We start from the raw sequence: 20067 nt of genomic DNA, 5'->3' as shown, positions 1-20067 counted from the left end.
CTACAAATCGGTACAACCACTGTGCAAAATAGTATGGAGGTTCCTCAAAGTTAAAAATAGAACTACCTTATGATCCAGTAATTGCACTACTGGGTATTTACCCAAAAAATACAAAATCACTAACTCAAAGGGATACATGAACTTCTATGTTTATAGCAGTATTATTTATAATAGCTAAATTATGGTAGCAGCCCAGTGTCCACTGATAGATGAAAAGATAAAGAAGATGTGGATGTGTGTGTGTGTATATATATATATATATGTGTGTGTGTGTGTGTGTGTAGACACAGATGTGTGTGTATCTATATCTATAATAACCAATAACCAGAATATATAAAGAATCAATGAGAAAAAAATAAATGACTCAAGAGAGAAATGAATAATGTACAGCTAAGCCTTGAACATGGATTTGAGCTGTGTAGATCCATTTATATTCACATTTAAAAAAAAATTTATGTTTATTTATTTCTGAGACAGAGAGAGACAGAGCATGAATGGGGGAGGGTCAGAGAGAGAGGGAGACACAGAATCTGAAACAGGCTCAGGCTCTGAGCGGTCAGCACAGAGCCCCATGCGGCACTGGAACTCACAGACCGCGAGATCATGACCTGAGCCGAAGTCAGACGCTCAACCGACTGAGCCACCCAGGCGCCCCAGAACAGTATACTATTTAAACTATTTTGTGGATATATACCAGTGGTGATTTTGCTCCCCAGGCAGTATGTGGAAATGTCTTAGGGGCATTTTTGGTAGGGGCTGGGAGGCGGGGGACAAGATGGTAGTGCTGCTGTGTGTAGCGAGCAGGGATGCTGCAGGGACGTCCTATAATGCTCAGGACAGACTCCACCACAAAGAATGGTCTGGACCAAAATGCCCATAGTGTCTAGGTTGAGGTACTCTACCACAAAAACGTGCTATAGACACAAGCAGGCACAGGCCTTAGACACCACCTGCCGGCTGCAGGACAGCGGGAAGGGCAATGAACCTTTGGTTGAAACTGCAACGTTTTATTTCTTCAAAGGGAGTGACAGTGGAAGAGCAGCAAGGCAAAACTGAACCCTAATCCCTCTGCTCCTGTGATGGTGAAAAAGTGCTTAAAAAGCAGAAAGTTACAGGAGCTCTAGGCTCTAGGATGTTTTGACACTAATCTGCTCTCGATGCAGCTTAACTATAAGCTTCTACAAACAGGAAACATTTCCTTCACTTTGTCTTCTTCAAAAGCAATAACCACATATTTAAAAGAGGAAAAAGGAAACAGCTTGCATTTTGAACAACCGTTTTATGAAATATCTGTTATTAGTTGGTAAGGAGATTTTCAAATAAAATTTCTTGTAAAAAAAAAAAAAAAAGACTAACTTTCCAGTCGAGAACAGTAAAGTTTGTAACGTTTTATTAAGTGGACATCACATGGAATAGAACCGCACCTCTAAAGGCTTTGGCAGGTTTCAGGATGGGATGATCAGGTGGTGTGTATACTGAGAAGCGTCTACACTGAGAAGCTGGGTTGAAGGAGCACACTAGTGGCTTTCTATGGGCAGCTCCCAAGGGAGGGCACGAGCCAGGTGCATGTGGGGCCCATGCCCTACTCAGGGGAGGGCAAGACATGCAGAAATGGGAAAAATCAGGAGGCAAGGTGGTATATAATTAAGAAGGAAGCTGAGTGGCATCAGCTAAAGGGCTTGGAAGGTGCAGGGTGAAGCATGGGGGTCAAACTTCAAAGAGGATGGGGGCTCAGTTGAATTTTAAAGGATGAGGATGATCTCAACAATGGAGAGGAGAACCACTGTCAACCTGTTCAAAAACAGGGCGCTGAGCATAGGTTTACACCTACTTCAAGGGGCAAAGCGGTGCTAAGGAGTCATGACAGAGGAGCAAAAAGGCAGAGGAAGCTGAGTGACTGAGAGCGGTCTCTAAAGCCAAATTACCTGGGTTTAAATCCCAGCTCTGCCACTTACCTTAGGCCTTAGTTTAAAACAAAATTTCTCTGAGCCTCAGTTTTCACATCTGTAAGATGGAAATAATAACTGCACTTATCTCATAATGATATTATAAGAAATAAATGAGTTAATACAAGTAAAGCATTTAAAACACAGTCTGAGAACTTCTAAAAGTTTATTATATATTGGCTATTACTACCATCTAATATTTGCATTATGTCTTACAGTGTTACTTCTAGTCTTCCCAACTCGACTGTGGGATCCTACAGGGTTGCGATGGGGTAAGAATGGAACTCCCTACGACCCTCCTAGGTGGCTGGCACAGCTCTAGGCTCAGTGTAGCCTAAACTCAATTCTCCAGCCAAGGAGGTGTTTTGTCAAAGAGCAAAATGAAGACCAATTACAGAGTGGACATTGTCAGTGTGATGGTTTAGAACAATTAAATTCTTTCCAGAAGCATCATCATTCTTTTTTAAAAAGGCTGGTCACTGGATGGGGCGCCTTGGTGGCTCAGTTGGTTAAGTGTCTCATTTGTGATTTCGGCTCGGGTCACGATCTCACAGTCGTGAGATGGAGCCCCATGTAGGGCTCCCTCTTTCCTTCTGCCCTTCCCCCACTATGTGTGAGGGCATACCTTCTCTCTCAAAAAAGAAAAATAAAAAAAGGTTGGTCACCGGGGGAAAAAAAAATGCATCCTTTGGTGATCTGAAAGGCTTTACCGGTGTGCTGCGTTTTGAAGAGTAAAACAGGCAGCAGGACCACCTCTCTCTACTGTGCTGTCTGTAGCTGCCTGGGGACCGGTGTCAGGAAGATTCAGAGGGAGGGTGTGGGTTCAGCAGGGAGAGTGATGACACTGTGAGGTGACGTCTGCCTCAGGTAGACAGGTGAGGCGGCACCCATACAAGGAATTACTAACCCTGTTACAGACCGAGACTTTCCATGGCACACAGAGATCGATCTGCATGACACACAGGACAGACAGCCAAAGCCGCTTACCACCAGCTGCCCTGTGGGCTGAGGGGATCAATATCTCAGCCCATCTGTGACCATAACCTAGTGGCTGGGAAGTTCTACCACAGATGCTCAGGAAACACCTATTCATTTAATGTGAGCAATTTACAATGGAGATGACCTACCGTGAGGTTCAAGGACAGAAAAGACCAGTCTGTTTTAGTAGCACCAGTGAAGGTAAAATCAACAGAACTGACTAGTGTCTGCTAATGTACTTGCTAGTCCCTTAGGCAAAGAGGCCAGGAAGAGAAGACAACGCCCTGCTTTCTAGAAGCTCAGTCTGGTCTTCTATCCATTAGTTTTTTCCTTTTTCTTGCAGGGTACCAATTACACCCTTTGCTTGACCCAACGGAGCCACTTCTGCTTCCTTCCGGAAACCCCAGAGGGACTGAACCCTACAGCCATTCCCTCCTCGGCTCCTGTGGCACCCCACTTTCTTGGGCTTTCTAGCTCTCTAGTCAGGCCTTCTCTCTTCTCTCTGAGCCATCTTCTCCTGCTTATATCCTTTAAATACAAGTGCCCCTGAAGGTTCTGTTTAGGATACTTCTCTTTCCACGTTCTGTCCCTAGGTGCTTGTGCATTCCTAGGGCTTTAGTGCACCCCACAGCCACATACCCAACTGTTGCCTGGACACTTCCACTCAGATGTTTCAGAGACATCTAAAATGACACGTCCCTTGGGACGCCCGGGTGGTTCAGCCGGTTAAGCCTCTGACTTCAGCTCAGGTCACGACCTCACGGTTCGTGGGCTTGAGCCCCACATCGGGCTCTGTGCTGACAGCTCAGAGCCCGGAGCCTGCTTCGGATTCTGTATCTATCTCTCTCCGCCCCTCCCCCGCTCATACTCTCTCTCTCTCTCAAATTAAAATAAACATTAAAAAAAACTTTTAAATGACACATGTCCCAAATAACACTCACCTTCAATCCCACCCCTCTGCCTGTGTCCCCAATCCTGGGGAATGACATCAATACCCACCCCACCCACTTGCAGAAGGCAGACCACTAGGCTCTGTCAACTGTAACTCCTCAGTGTCTTTGACTCCATTCATTTCTCTCCACCCCACTTTCGCTGCCTTATTTCACACTTGCATCAACAGTAGTTTCCTAAGATACAAATCTCATCATGTCACTCTTCTACTTAAAAACCCTTCAATGGTTCCCCGTTGCCTTTTCATCAGTCTTAAAATATTTACTAACTCATTAATAACAATCACAAACTTATCACTTGCTAAGATAATGTATTTTTACAAAAAATAACAATGTGTTCCAAAACCTGTTTTCTATGAGGGCTGATACATTCTTTAGGGACATGAAAAAAGAAATCAATTCACAAAAAGAAAGCCACTGTTTTCTTTTGCTGCGAATCTTTTAAAGGTCAGACCTAACAGAAGATAGTTGGCATCTCGTATTGGCTCCTGCATTCAATTCTGTTACATGTTACTTTGGCCTTTTTTTTAAAAAATATTTTTGAGAGAGACAGAGACAGAGAGCATGAGCGGGGGAAGGGCAGAGACAGAGCGAGACAGAGAATTCAAAGCAGGCTCCAGACTCTGAGCTGTCAGCACAGAGCCTGATGCGGCGCTTGAACTCATGAGCCCTGAGCTGAAGGTGGATGCTTAACCGAAGTGCTACACCCCTCAGCCTGTCCACATTGTGTTACGGTGTCACCCCCCTGCGTCTGCCCACAGTGTGTTAGTGTCTTCCCGTGCTGTCCAGCAGCAAGCAGTCTTAGCAGGTGTTGGGAAAAATAACAAGCTGGAGGGAGAGACACTCGATGAAAACTTGCACAAAATCCCAGGCTAGTTTCACAGCTCTTGGTTTTCCTTTTTCTTTGTGGTTTATGCTATTGACCAGTTTTGGGGGCTCAGATACTTCATTTCATACCACTCTTCTCAGCAAAACAGAGAGCACTTTCCACACTAGTAAGATCAGGAGACAAAACACATCGTTCTGCTCAGTTTCCAGAGCCTCTGGCTCGGAAGGCAGAAGTTCCTGAGGTACGCTCCTTTCTGCCCATCTCCCCCTTCTGTTCTTGCCCCGGCCTCACTGCCCGCCACGTTCTCAGGTCAGGGTGGGGGGGCAGGCCCAGGGGTGTCCGCCTGGGTGTCAGTGAGGGGAAGGGCACTTCCCCAGTGAGGGGAGGGGCTGCCATCAGGAAGGGCTGCGAGGAGCGACGTCCCCGGGGCACGAGCCGCCGAGCCACCAGACGTGCGCCCCAGGTCTCGTGTGTTCCACACAGTGATATTTCTCTCAGGAGGCCCCGGGCTCCCACCCCAGCCACTCTTACTTGTCCTGAGACACGGGTACAGTTTTAACAACAGTTAATTTCAACTTTAGCTGCAAACTCAAGAGACGTATTCTCCCTCTGCTGCCACAAAGCAAGGCTCCCGACGGGGCAGGGGGAGGACTTGGGAAGCAGAACAGCAGGATCCGAATTCGGCTCGGCCGTCCACCCTGCTGCCTCCCCTCCACGGCAAGGGTCCGGTGTGGCCTGGGAGTGCTCAGCCCGGCATCATTTCCGAAGGCCGGTGTGCCGACCCCTCTCTTCGGATGGACACCTTTTCCTCCAGGGAAAGCCAGGATCAGAGCTGTCCCCAGCTTTCTGCGGGGTGGGGGTTCTAATTTTGGCAGAGCATGAGAATGCTCCACCTGGGCTGGGAGGAGGAGGCAGTGGTGAGGGCGGTATGAGGGAGACAACACGTCCCCCCTCACACCCCGGACACATCTGGCGCAGGAAGAGGACATCTAGCTCTCGTTGTACGAGTTTTCTCTTAGTTTTATTTACATGCTTGAGAGCACCAAGCACAAGTTACGGTAAGGGCCGCACAGGGCAAGGACTTCAGTGAGGCTTCCTTGAACACAGGACTAAAGGCATCTTTCGGTATGGAAATTACTCACCTCTGCATTCTAGCTCTTGTTTTCCCCCTTCTTTGTCTGCAGAAGTTCTGGTCATTATTTTTAATCCTTCACTTAAGTTCTCAACAAAAATTATTAAGTAAAAGTCAAAATTAAAATTAGTGCTGGTGCTTGTTACCGTAAGTATTTTGATAGAAGAGGTGAAACTCATTATTAAAAGTGAGATTGGGTGTTACTCAAGATTTCCCCTCTTTCTACATTTACCTCCACAGAGAAGCCATCCATTTTCATGTCTTCAGTGATCACCTCTCGCTCCCCTGCCTGTCCTTCAACGAGCTGTGAGCCAGGGCGGGCGGCAACTGTCCCTCCTAATGTTAGCGTCGCATCCTGAAAGCCTGGTGACTCTTGGACCCAACTCTCTTCTTTGTACAGAAAATCCAGCCAGTTCTCAAGTATGCTGATTTTTCCTTCAGAGGGGATCTGCCACTTTTAAATCCTTGTTGTTCCACTGAGATTAAGCCAACAGCCTCTTGGATGACATCACTGTCACCAACTTTGACCCCATCCAAAACACACAGATGGGCAGGTGAGTGACATCACTGTCACCAACTTTGACCCCATCCAAAACACACGATCTGGCAGGTGAGTGACATCACTGTCACCAACTTCGACCCCGTCCAAAATGCACAGCTGGGCAGGTGAGTGACATCACTGTCACCAACTTCGACCCCGTCCAAAATGCACAGCTGGGCAGGTGAGTGACATCACTGTCACCAACTTTGACCCCGTCCAGTATGCACAGCCGGGCAGGTGAGTGACATCACTGTCACCAACTGCTACCCCATCCAAAACACACAGCCTGGCAGGTGAGTGACATCACTGTCACCAACTTCGACCCATCCAATATGCACCCGGGCAGGTGAGTGACATCACTGTCACCAATGCTGCTCCCCTCCAATTGGTACACCAGGTGAAACTTCCTTATTTTCACAATGCCACTGCTTCAACTGAAAATCTTACTGTATCATATCTCAACTATTCTGTCCTGTTTGAAGGTCCTCCAAAACCAAACCCATCCTAAATTATCTCCTACTCTCTCCTGCATGTTCCCTCCACTCAGTGTTCTTTGAGACAATGTCTGCTCAAAGTGTGTCTGTCCCTGAAACACCCTCCCCTGGTCCCTCTATCCTCCCCCCAGCAGTCTGTACAGTGCCCAGCCCTTGTTTTGTGTCTGTAACTGGCCTCTTTGTTGACAATCCAAGTCCTTACTGTTCTCTCTCTCTCTGCTCAACTTCCAGAGAACTCAGTCAAGTTGCCAATTTTAGAGAATATAATAGAGTATAAGTTTCCTCATCTGTAAAATGGGAAGCTGGACTAAATGATCCTTAAACTAATTATGAGTTGCCTCTTCCTAATCAATATATTAAAGAATATCTTGAAGCCAAGCAGTTCTCGCTCAAAGTGAGCCCATTGGCCACCTGCCAGAGCTGCTGCAGGAGGGATTCCTGGGCAGACAGACACTGGTCAAGGGCCTCCATTTTATACTCTCCTGTACTACTCTCGAGTGTCACCGTACTGATCAAGGACCTGGAATGAACTGTGAGCTCCTTGAGCAACCACACCTACCAGAACTGCAGCGTGGACAGTCTCCGAGTGAGGAAACCCATGCAGAGAATCGCTCCCAGCCTAGAGCCCATGCTTTGAGCCACCAACTATGCCTGTTGCCCAGCGTCCTTCCACCCTGGGAATCCAGCCTCCATAAATGCGTGCATAAATCTCTATCATTTTAAAAAGTACGATTTAAAAAAATCTCAGTATCACTCATCTATGTTATGATCTCAGATGAGAGTCATTACTCACCACTCTGGAAATTCCTGGGCTCCTGCTACTTTATTCACAAAACCACATCTGTCACCCGCAGAATCAGGCTGCTGGGTCTGAACGTGGAGTGGGTTCCATGAAATTCAAGCCCTTTCAAGATGATCAGAAGGATTTTTCCTGAGAAACTTCTGGGTACCCCAAGGATCCTTCCTGACTAGAATCATTTTCTGGTTTTAAAAACCCAAGGGGATGGCTTTCTTGGGGGAGGAAAAATTTGTCAAATGATTAGGAGGATGATTTTTCTAATATGCCCCTGCTTAACATTATGTCTGCTTCAGGGTTCATCTCTAAATTCATTTGTGGTCTGAAAAAGTGATTGATAAGAGATAAAAGAAAAAAGTTATAAAAAAGACTAGGATTGCTGATACCTTCTCTCTCTCCAAAATACTGAGTATGTCATCATGAGACTGTCCCACATTCTTCTTTCTCATGAAGACACAAGGCAGAATGGAAAATAGAAATGATTTTCTCGAGGTCACTTAATGAGTCAGTCTTGGAAAGGGATTCGAATTTGGCTTGATCCTATCTTTCTCTTCTGAATTTTGTCAAAAAGGTCAGTGTGATCAGCTAGAAGAACACCAAAACCGTGACAGCAGTTTCTGCAAGGAGGTACAGATTGACATCAACAGCTTAGCTTTAATTTCACTTGAAAATAGAGTTCTTGCACCTAATTTTCATTTAATTTGCAGATTTTTATCAGCTAAGCCCTAGTAACTTATCCTACACCTGATGCTGTACACTTCATACTCATAAAAGAAAAAAGTCATAAAAGAACTAGCTCTAACTGATTAGATTGCTTGGTTGACAAGGCAGCACAGCAACCTTACAAGAATGGTTTTTAAATCAAATTGCACCAAAAAGTGAAAGAGCAAAGCTAAAAAGGAAAAGTGCTGAGAAGTATACCACATGCTGTCTTTAAAGTGGCCTGGGTTCATCTAGGCTGAGAACTTGCTCCCTCTGGATTCAAGGTGGACCCCTCAGCTGCATACACACACACACACACACACACACACACACACACACACACACACACATTCTCACACACATGTGAAGGTACAGGTATATAGTTTTCAGGGCTCCATGCAGAATGTTCCTCCTCCAGAAACTATTTAACCCCCACAGGTGAGGCTAGGTGCTTCTCCTATAAGCGTGCTCATGACATTTTATTATAATTGTCTTTGTTCTACTCTCAGCTCAGGGAGAGGAAGGATCATGCTGTCTTGGTCACTGTGACACTCCCCAGAGCCTGGCTGAACTACTAAATATATTTTGTGGAAAGTAAGTGTTAATGGAAACTGTAGTGCTGGTGGGGCCAAGAGATGAGTAAGAAGCTTAGAGACCCAGCCAGATGAAGGGGCAATGACAGAAACTCATTCGATGAGATGGCACCTGCCAGCACAAAGGTCTACTAGATGGGTCCTGCTATTTAAACACATCAAGCATGCATACTGCAATATGGATGAGCTGGTCACAAAGGACCAGATAGTGTATGAACTGTCCAGAATAGGCAATTTTTTTTTTTTATTAAGTAATCTCTGCCCCCAACATGGGGCTTGAACTCATGACCCTGAGATCAAGAGTCTCATATTCTACTGACTGACCGAGTCAGGCACCCCCAGAATAGGCAAATCTATAGAGAACAGACTACCAAATATGCCTAGGCCTAGGGATATGGGAAGATTGGCAAGTGACTTCTACTGGGCAGTTTCTTTTTGGGGTAAAAAAAATGGTCTCAACTTGAATGTGGTGATGGTTGTACAACTCTGTGCATATACTAAAAATCACTGAATTGTATACTTTAAGTAGATGAATCATAATGTATGTGAAGTCGACCTCCATAAAGCTATTAAAACTTAAAAAACACATTGAGAACTTGAGAGCACTTTTAATAAACTAAATATATTTTACTAAATTAAAAATACTTGATTAATGATAGAAACTACCATGATTTACAAGGCAGATATGAGTCATAATAACGCATATGTTAGATGTTACCTAACAACTGTCGCTGGGGTGGATAACGAGAGAAACAATTTTCACAGCCACAAAAGGTAACTAAGCGAGGGTGAGAGAATGTATCTAGTTCAGTTTAACTGAACACCACGAAAATAACTGAAACGCATGAGTGAATAATGGGGAGCTGCTGTAGGCACCAACATCTTCTCTCCTTGCAGGTCAAACAGACTGCTTGTTACTGAAAACAGAGGTGCTAATCATCCAGGAAACACTGGAAGCCAAAAGAAGTGGAGAGCTAATGAAGAAATTAGTGCCAACTGACTGACTCCATTGTGTTGCTGACAAAACTCCCACTTGGCTTCCACCAAGCATGATGCATTCATAGCGGGCCTCACCTTAACTTTGCTTCTAAGGGAAATGGAGATTTTACAGAGGTACCTTCTGGAAAGTTCAATCACCAAGTTTACATTGTGGCATATAATGGCATTATAATCATCAGCCAAGAGAGAAAATGGTGGTCACACAAATAACAGATGATCAAGATCCAGACAGAACGAAGACTTCTTGGTAAAACTTTGCTTTGAAAGCTATTGGCTACGTAATCTTCTAGAGCAGTGGGCTGGCAAAGTTTTTTGTCTGTTTGTTTGCTTTTAATGACAGGTGACAGTAAATGTTTTAGGCTTTGAAGACCCAGAGGCGAAACTGAAGACACTATGCAGGTACTTACAGAACCAGTGAAAATGCAAAAACCATTCTTAGCTTTGGGTTTGGCCCAGGGGCCATGGCCTACTGACTCTTGTTCTAAAGGTTCCAAGTTTGTTTCTTTTTTTTGTTTTTTTTTTAACGTTTATTTATTTTTGAGACAGAGAGAGACAGAGCATGAACAGGGGAGGGTCAGAGAGAGGGAGACACAGAATCTGAAACGGGCTCCAGGCTCTGAGCTGTCAGCACAGAGCCCGATGCGGGGCTCGAACTCACGGACCACGAGATCATGACCTGAGCCGAAGTCGGACGTTTAACCGACTGAGCCACCCAGGCGCCCCAAGGTTCCAAGTTTTTAAGAGTTGAAACTATCAGCTTAGCTGCTGAATCAGAACTCTCTCTCCAAACTTCCTGAGAGCCAGACAGCAGAGGTCCAATGAATAAGATCATAACAACTAATATCTGATAGATCTTTCTGGTACGTGAAGTAATTTTGTAGAAATTACTTTATTCTCATGACAACGCTATTAGGTAGTGTACAGAGCTTCCTGTCACCCAGGGCTGATCCCTTAACTGCAAATTCCTTGCTCCTTCATTTACATTCCGAGGATTTTCTATTGTGAGCACGTGGGTTTCTTCTCTCATGACTGCAGAGAGGGAACGATAAGCCCAAAAGCCATGGGAACACGTGCAGCAACCCTGTTCAGATGCTCACGACTGTAGGAATTTCAGTGACTTCCCTGGAGGTATGAACGCACAGAGGCCCTGTAAAGCTTGACTGTGGCCATTCACTAGCATTCAGTGAGGCTGCTCTGTTTCGCCACCATGAATACCCTGAAAACACAGAGTCCTCATCACCTCCCCGCTGGTCTTCTTCCTCCAGCATCACCTTTTCCACTGATCGCTCAGATTTTGGCCCAAATAATCCTCCTTAAAAACAAACCTAGGGGCGCCTGGGTGGCTCAGGTGAGCGTCCGACTTTGGCTCGGGTCATGGTCTCGCGGTTTGTGAGTTGGAGTCCCGAGTCGGGCTCTGTGCCGACAGCTTGGAGCTTGGAGCCTGCTTCGGATTCCGTGTCTTCCTCTCTCTCTGCCCCTGCCCTACTCGCACTCTCTCTCTCTCCCTCTCAAACATAAACATTAAAAACAAAAACAAAAACAAAAAAAACCCCCTAACCTGATCTCCTGCTTAAAAGGCTTCACGGACTCATTACTTCTAGAACAAAAGGAAAAATAACTTTTCATGTGGCCCCCAAGACCCCCTCTCTCTCGGCCTCTGCGTTCTCCCCAGCCTCACCTTTCACTGCCTCTTAGGGAAACCTGTGCTCAGGCAAATGCAATTGCTTTTTGCTCCCCCAGCTGTTTTGAGCCCCTCTGATTTCTCACAAGGTTCCCTGGGCCTGAAACGCCTACCTGAAAGTGGGTGTCTTCAAGATTCCCTCAGCCACACAGGGAGGTCAGGACTCTCGCTTTGCTGCATACAAACTCCAGCAGTAGCTCAGCACCTGGGACTGAGTCATCTACCCTCTCCTGGTGGAGCTGCAGACCTCTTAAGGGTCAGAGGAGTGTCCTTTAGTCCCTCGGGGCTACACGCTCCAGTAGGACCAAGAGAGACAAAAATACGTAAAACACACAGCTCCTGGCCTTCAAGAGTTCACCCTACTATTGGATGAATGAATAAAAGACAAACTTGTGAAAAGTTATGTGATGGCCCCGAATGGAAAAATGATCTGCAGCTGCAGGTACCAAAATGACTAGGAGCTATCACCAGCCACACGGCCAGCGCCTCTGTGGTGCAGGGGGTGAGGAGAGAATCTGAGAGTGGAGTCACGGTGGACCTAACACCCTGGCCCACACGGATGCACGCAGAAGTGGGAAGGCTATGGTGTGGGGGGCAAGGAGAACCACAAGGAAGGACTGGGGCCTTACCATGTGGTGAACTCAGCAATCACAGCTACAAGTCCTCGAGACCATCATCCAGGGGCTTTTTGGCAGTAACCACCATGGCAGGGTCCAGAAAGATCACATCGTAAGGACGTAAGGACACTACACATTGACCCCCTGAGTGCTCGGGTCTCAATCTTTAGATGAAGCAAGGTCTACAGTCTCCCCACTGTTCGTTGTCCTTTAGAGCCGTGCAATCTGTAGACACTACAGAGCATTCTAAAAGTGTTTTCAGTGGTGTAAACTTGGGCGAATGGAGCTGTGATGACCACAGCTGTGTCCCGGAATTAGGCCAGTGGATCAGACAGAAGGGATGCTGTTTCTCCAATCCACAGGTGGCTGCTCTGTGCTGCATTCCCAAGGACACTCCTTTCAAAAGTGAACCAATTCCTTCTGAGTCTCGTGGTCTTTTTCTATCTCTGCTTGGATTTTTTAAAAAATTAAAAAAATAAAGTTTATTTTTGGGAGAAAGAGAGCACGAGTGGGGGAGGGACACAGAGAGAGAGGAAGACACAGAATCTGAAGCAGGCTCCAGGCTCTGAGCTGTCAGCACAGAGCCTGATGTGGGGCTTGAACCCACAGACCGTGAGATCATGGCCTGAGCTGAAGTTGGATGCTCAACTGACTGAGCCACCCAGATGCCCCTCTGCTTGGCTTTTAATTTGCAGGGGTGGGGGTGGGTGGCACCTGAATCTGAACACCCGCTCTCCCATGACCCCTCAAACACTGTCTTCTCTCTGGTTTTCTCCTCACCTCCCTGGAAATGCTTTCCTTCTTCCTCTCCTCTCTGTGCTCTGGGCACGTGGATCTCAGGATATCTTTTTTTTTTTTTTTTTTTAATAAGTGAGTCACATTTTTATTTATTTATTTTTTTAAAGTTTATTTTATTTTTTGAGAGAGAGAACACACACACGAGCCTAGGAGGGGTGGAGGGACAGGGAGAGAGAATCCCAGGCAGGCTCCGAGCTGTCAGCAGAGCCCCATCCAGGGCTCAAACTAACGAAACACGAGACCAGGACCTGAGCCAAAATCAAGAGTTGGATGCTTAACCGACTGAGCCACCCAGACACCCTGTGTCAGGGTGTCTTTAATGGTTTGCTTCACACTTGTCCTCTTAGAGGTTATTTGTATACTTTCCAACCCTGACTATTCACCTGTACTCAGCTGGCCTCAGTACATTAATTCTGTAAATACTGATTATACACATATTTAGTCATTAATTCCCTAAATATGTGAGTTCCCAACATGTGCCAAGCATTATTCACATACTGGAGATACAAAGAAAAAGTCTCCACCCACCCCTGAGACACACTACTGGTAGAGACAGGGAAGTCACCCAAGAGTGAGGTTGAGCGCCATGAAAGAGACACCTAGAGGCTGTAGGAACAGAGAGAGGATAATCAGAGCCGACAGGGGAGGCTCAACAGGTTTCCCAGAGAAGGTGATATCTGCAAGGGACACGGGGGTAAAAGGAGTTAGGCAGGCAGACCTTGTGTGTGTGCTGGGGTGGGGAAGCTGGCATGGGGATGTCTGTTGTAGGCAGAGCAAGGGGCAGAAGTGAAGGCAGGCAGTGAGAAACAGTGGGGCTCTGACACACTGCAAGCAGCTGAGCAAGGTTACCCTAAGGCTGCGTGTGGGGCTGAGGGAGGCCATGGAAGGGCTCTGGGTAATGAGTGTTAATGACCTTAAAAGCCATAAAGGGCTTCAGAAGGGGTTGGGTGGAGCAAAATGGTCAGATTGGTGGCGTCAAAGAGATCACTCTGGGGAACGAGTGGGGGGGGGGGGCTGGGTGGGGACAGGGAGGTGATGCAGATCTCCAGGTGGGATGCAGAGAGGGAGTGACAGCCTTCCTTCTCTCGGGTGAAGCCAGATGTCCTGGCTCAGGTCTTTGGACAGGTGATGGTGCTCTCTGTGAGGGGAAGGAGTGAGGAGGAGAAGCCAGTTCAGCAAAGAAATGGAAGGCATCAGGTGCCTGTGGAGCATGTGAGTGGAGATGCCCAGTAGGTGGTGGGAGGTTTAGGTGTGGAGCCCAGGGGAGAAGAGTCTGGTCCTAATCTAGATCTGAGCTGGAGCTTAATGGGGTGGACTGGAGGGACTGGGGGTCCCCTACTGGGATGACTGAGCCTCAGGCAACAAGAGGGAGTCAGAAGAGCTCAATGAGGAGACTACCCTCATCCTGGCCGTGGCGCTCACAGAGCTGAATTTCAAGATGGCCTCCTATCTGTCTCCTCCTCCCTGCTCTCCCCTTTCTCCCTTCCACCATATGCACTGCAAGAAGATGGGTTTTTCTAGAACACTGTCTACCTTTACTACCAGCTAAACTGCTTTTCACAGCCTCCTATGTCAAAACCCAAATCTGCTGTCAGGTATAAACAGCCCTCCCTCCATTACAAGTGCAGCATGACTTCCCATTTCTCACTATGTGCCCTCCACGCCTCAGTCAAGAGGCCTCTATCATGTGCATGCTAGTCCTCTGCTCAGGGGATAATCTGCCTCGTGTCAGCCCACCCAGTCCTGCTGATCCTTCCAGGCCCTGAACCCACACAGTCTCAGGCTGCACTGACGGCACTTCTTCTCAGACACCTTACCGCTCCGGGAACTCAGGCCAGTGTATGGTTGTTCCCGGGTTTTATCTCATTCAGTCTGTCTGCCCAAGCTCCCTGAAGTTGATCACAAATTCGTTAAGGGAAAGGACATGTTTTTCACTTCGCTTGTGCCCACAGAGTACCCACCAGTCTTGCTCAGAGTTTCCAGTAATGACCGACCGACTCTAACCCCAGAGCCAAGTGAGGCCCACAGGGGGTGGGTGACAGAGAGCACTAAGTCACTGCCAGGCAGTGAGAGGAAATATGACAGAACAAGGCAAAAGAAATAAAAATGAATACACTGAAACAAACATTCCAAAATAATGCTGAAGTCTTATCTATCAGAAACCTCCTCCACAGAAGAGGGGGACAGAGTGACTCAGCCAACAGACATGAGCCAGCCTCTATCACCGGCCACCCCAGGGTTGGCACGTGGACACAGAGGCCATGAGGGCAGAGATAGAGGCCCTGTCTCGCTTCAAGGGTCAGCCAGCTACTGACGGCAACAGACACCAACACCGAGCCCTCATACACCATCCCTCGAGAAGAAGCAACAGTCAGTGCGAGACTGACTGCACCGGGCCCTTCTCTCTGGAATGTGCCCACCCCCAAATTCATAGTTGAAGTTCCTAATCCCCCATGTGACTGTATTTGGAGACAGGGCTTTTACAGAGGTAATTAAGGTTAAATGAGGTCCTAAGGGTGGGACCCTGATCCAACAGGACTCATGTCCTCATAAGAAGAGATGCCAGGAGCACGCATACTCTGGGGCAAGGCCACATGAGGACAGAATAGGAAGGTTGCCATCTGCAAGCCAGGGAGAATCCTCTCCAAATACCAAACTTCCAGCACCTTGTCCTTGGACTTCTAGTTTCCAGAATAAGAAAAAAAATTTTCTGTTGTTTAAACCACTCAGTCTGTGGTACTCGGTTATGGCAGCTTGAGCAACTAACTATAATAAAGGCAGCAAATCTTTTTTTTTTTTTTTTAATTTTTTTTTAACGTTTTATTTATTTTTGCGACAGGGAGAGACAGAGCATGAACAGGGGAGGGTCAGAGAGAGGGAGACACAGAATCCGAAACAGGCTCCAGGCTCTTAGCTGTCAGCACAGAGCCTGATGTGGGGCTCGAACTCACGGACCGTGAGATCATGACCTGAGCCGAAGTCGGCCGCTTAACCAACTGAGCCACCCAGGCGCCCCAAAGGCAGCAAATCTTAACTGAAATCGACACATATTCAGGTTATAGGTCTGTCTGCCTTTTCTGTCAACCAGCATCACTATCTGTGGGGTTTACAGAAGTTTCATCTACTGACCAGGGTTCCAACTAACATCACATCAGACCACAAGGCCACTTACAACAAAGTATGTACAGCAGCAAAAAGACCACGGGATGCAGTGACCTTCACATATCATATGACCTGGGAGCTGCCACCTTGCCAGATCAATGAGACAGCCAGTTGAAGGTGTAAGTGAAATGCCAGTTTGGAGAGGATGCCCCACAAGGACAGCACTCTTGGCCCCAGCATACAGTGCAGACCCTAAATCAACAACCGCTATCCGGGGCTGCGTCCCCAACAGTTGGATCTTGGAAATAAGAGACAGGAGGGGATGGAACCCTGATTACCCTCTTACCCAGTGACCCACTTGGGAATCCGGCTTCCTGCCCCTGAAACTCTAGACTCAGTGGGTTTAGAGAATGTGCTGCCCAGGAGTGGAATGCTTCCACCAGGGACACAGTAAGAGGCCATTACATCTGGAGTTACAGCTGTGGCCCAGTCACTCTGGGCTTGTGTGCCAAAAGACCAACAGGCAAGGAAATAGATCACCACCATGGCAGGATTAATTAGCCCTAATCCTCAGGAAAAGGCACAGACAGGGGGACAAAAAGTGGGAGGGAAAAATATGTGCAGCACCAGGTGCTGCACTAGGACATCACTTGGTACTCCCTTGCCCCGAGGTTTACAGTAAATAGATAGACAAGGGCAGCAGACACAGCCCGAGAAAGGCATGGTGACAGGGACTCAGACCCCACAGGGATGAGGCTCCATGTCACTTCACCAAGTGTGCCTTTCAGCTGAGAGTGGAATGGGAAGTAGTGGAGGGAGACGATGACCAGTGTGGCCTGGAGACCAGCTGCAGCAGAAGGGGGTGAAGTATGTCCTGCTAACCCTCCTCTTGAAGGTTTCTCCTGGGAAAAGAGCATCGCTGGAATCTGGGGAGAGCTGCTCCAAGAACTTACTACGTGAACCAGGAGGATGCAAACGGCACAGGGGGTGGATACTTTGGTCCGCCCCCCCCCCCCAGCCCGCACCTCCCCCAGGACTGAAGGCTTCGCCCTCCTGCTGTGGGGGTGCCGGCAGCTGACACCTCTCCAGGGATGCACCCTCTGTGGATGGTGTCCATCTGACAGCCAGTTGGCCCGAGACCTGCAATCTGTACCCAGTGACTGACCGGTGGAGGTTCCATGGTTCAGCTCCTGGGCCGGATCTGGGGCTCTCTCTGTTCCACAGCTCTCTGTAAGGCTGGCTCAGACCCTCTTCATAACTGCTGTTCAAACACCCTTTGTCCTTCACCACCCCTCCCCCAAAAGATGCCGATCCTGACAATGTTGTCTGAGAAACTTCATGCACAAAAATGTGCCTGGGGATGCCCAGCTGAGCAATGTACCTTCCCCGGCTTGCTCATGAGTACAAGGTCCACAGCTACCTGACAGGGAGTCCAGGCATACTGAAGGCACCTCAGTAGATCTATTTCCCCCAAATCTGCTCTTCAGATGATGGTGAAATGGTGCTGTCATCGATCTATTACATCCCATTACCTAAGCCAGAAACCTCAGAATCGTACCCTCAGAATGGTACCCTATGTCTTTCTCTCCCTCACAGCTCTGCCCGTTCTGCCTGGAACATATTTATACTCGCAATGACTTCATTTTTGGGACACTGATTATTCTGAATTCCCATACTTTTCATTCTTCCTTCTGTTTCCTTGAAGGATCCAGCTCCTCCTCTTGCTACATACAAAGCTTTGTCTATAGCCTGTGTTCATCGTGGACGTAATTCTCTTAAAGAACTCATCTAGCACCTTGCTTTCATCTCTCGACCCTACAGAGCTGACTCCAGATCTATACCTCCAGTTCTGACCTAAGAGGGAGGTCTGTTCTCTGCATTTAACACACAGATACATCGCAGGTATCTTTGTTGTATGCTTCAGAATCATCTCAAGTTCAAATACATCTCTGGGGAACAACCTGTGCTTCCCTCTTTCACCAGTGGACTCAGCCTGTTAATAAGGGGCCCCTTCTTCTACCCCAGATACAGACTCTGGGACTGACATCTCCAATGGGACACCAGATGCCACACTCGATCTCACTTCTCCAGACCAGTGTGAGGCCTGCAGACCTAATTCTCACACCCAGTGAAGGCAGGAGCTAGAGAGATGGCAGGAGAGAACAGTATCCTCTCTCATACCCCAGAAGGTAAAGATGGAGACAAGAAATGAAGAGCCCACTCACTGCGCTGGCTCACAGAATGGCGAAGAAAGATCAGGTATGAGGTTTTGGCTGATAGATAGTAACCCTTGAAAGACAAGTGTGCTAAGAGAGTGTTTGAATACAGCAGTGTTTGTAGATAAATGCTCAATATTCCCTGATGATTGATACCAAGCCTACAAAAACAGAATTTATGTGATTCACTGGTTGTTCCCCTGAAATTTTCTTACCTCCGTCTTCTCTCCATTTTAACCAAGGAAAATCAAGAAGTTTTAAATGTGCTCTTCACCCCGGAGCACATGATAATAAGCACTTTAACAGGAAGACATTGTGGCTTTTACAAGATCATAAGAACAGATAAATATCACGTCTTGTTAACTAGGTTGGTGTTTCTCTAAGAAATAACGTTTATCTAATAGAAGTGGAACAAGAACGTCCAGTTTGACCAGTCTTTCAGCTGCCATTTATTTTTTTACCTTTAAAAAACCCCGAGAATAGCCACTATCTGAGACCTACATCCCACCTGGGAAAACGTCAAATTATCCACACTTTGACCTGCAGGACTGAAATATCCTCTCTCCTGCACACACAGCCATAGAGGCAAGCACACCCAGGCCTCTGAGAGCTTCTGCGGATCCCTATCTTGTCGCTCACCTGCTGCCTCTGTCTTCTCACTTGGGCAAACTGAGACAGCATCAGCTGCCGGTCCAGCAACTCCATCGTCTGCTGTCTCTGGATGTCCACTGTGGCCCCCATTCCGACTCTGGCTTCGGCCGTGGGTTCTGAAGATGAGAAGATGGGCTCAAGTGTCCGGGAAAAGAACTTTGCCATCCAGCTGGGAACGTAGAGAACCCGGTGAACTTGAAACATTTTGCTGTTGTAGCAGATGCCTGATATCTGAAAGAGGAAAGTCCAGCTGGGTTGTTTCACTGTAACAATGTTAAAGAACATATTTAACACAGAAATCAATAACCACAGGTATTTCAGATCGTATTTTTCATCATTTTAGCAGTGTCAGGTGATAACCAAAATCCTACCAAGTTGCTGAATGATAAGCAGTACAAATCAACAAAAATTTACTCAGTAAACAAATTTGTTTTTTTAAAGCTAGAAGAGACAGCAAAATTCTAACCACGTAACACTCAAAGTACTGGTAAAATATTTTTTTTTTTTTTTAATTTTTTTTCAACGTTTATTTATTTTTGGGACAGAGAGAGACAGAGCATGAACGGGGGAGGGGCAGAGAGAGAGGGAGACACAGAATCAGAAACAGGCTCCAGGCTCTGAGCCATCAGCCCAGAGCCCGACGCGGGGCTCGAACTCACAGACCGCGAGATCGTGACCTGGCTGAAGTCGGACGCTTAACCGACTGCGCCACCCAGGCGCCCCTGGTAAAATATTTTAAAAGCAATATTTTCTTTTAAAAAAAGAAGCTATATAAGACCTGGTTATCAAAACACTTTCACACTATACTAGCACTGTGGTTACTCTTATTGGCAGATGGCCATCAAAGAGAGACACTGGCAGAAAACAACTTTAAGGGTGTAATCCAGCCATGTAATACATTGATCAGAAAACAGGGGCGGCTGGTGGTTCAGTTGGTTGAATGTCTAACTCTTCATTTTGGCTCAGGTCATGATCCTAGGGTCATGGGATCGGGTGCCCACATCAGGCTCAGTGCTGAGCATGGAGCCTGCTTAAGATTCTC

General features: G+C 47.1%; 1 protein-coding gene across 3 annotated transcripts in view; it reads right to left on the bottom strand.

Moving 5' to 3' along the window:
• The window catches only part of UBAC2 (UBA domain containing 2), a 186558-nt gene that overhangs the window by 17297 nt on the left and 149194 nt on the right, over positions 1-20067 (bottom strand). For all 3 annotated transcript variants that reach the window (XM_047828423.1, XM_047828272.1, XM_047828340.1), the window contains exon 7: positions 19014-19256. In XM_047828423.1, coding sequence (XP_047684379.1) covers positions 19014-19256 — 243 coding nt within the window. The remainder of the gene's footprint in view (positions 1-19013; positions 19257-20067) is intronic.

This window comes from Prionailurus viverrinus, chromosome A1, assembly GCF_022837055.1.
Source record: "Prionailurus viverrinus isolate Anna chromosome A1, UM_Priviv_1.0, whole genome shotgun sequence".
Lineage (NCBI taxonomy): Eukaryota > Metazoa > Chordata > Mammalia > Carnivora > Felidae > Prionailurus > Prionailurus viverrinus.
Note: the sequence above shows the minus strand (reverse complement) of the source record. Positions and strands in the feature narration are given on the sequence as shown.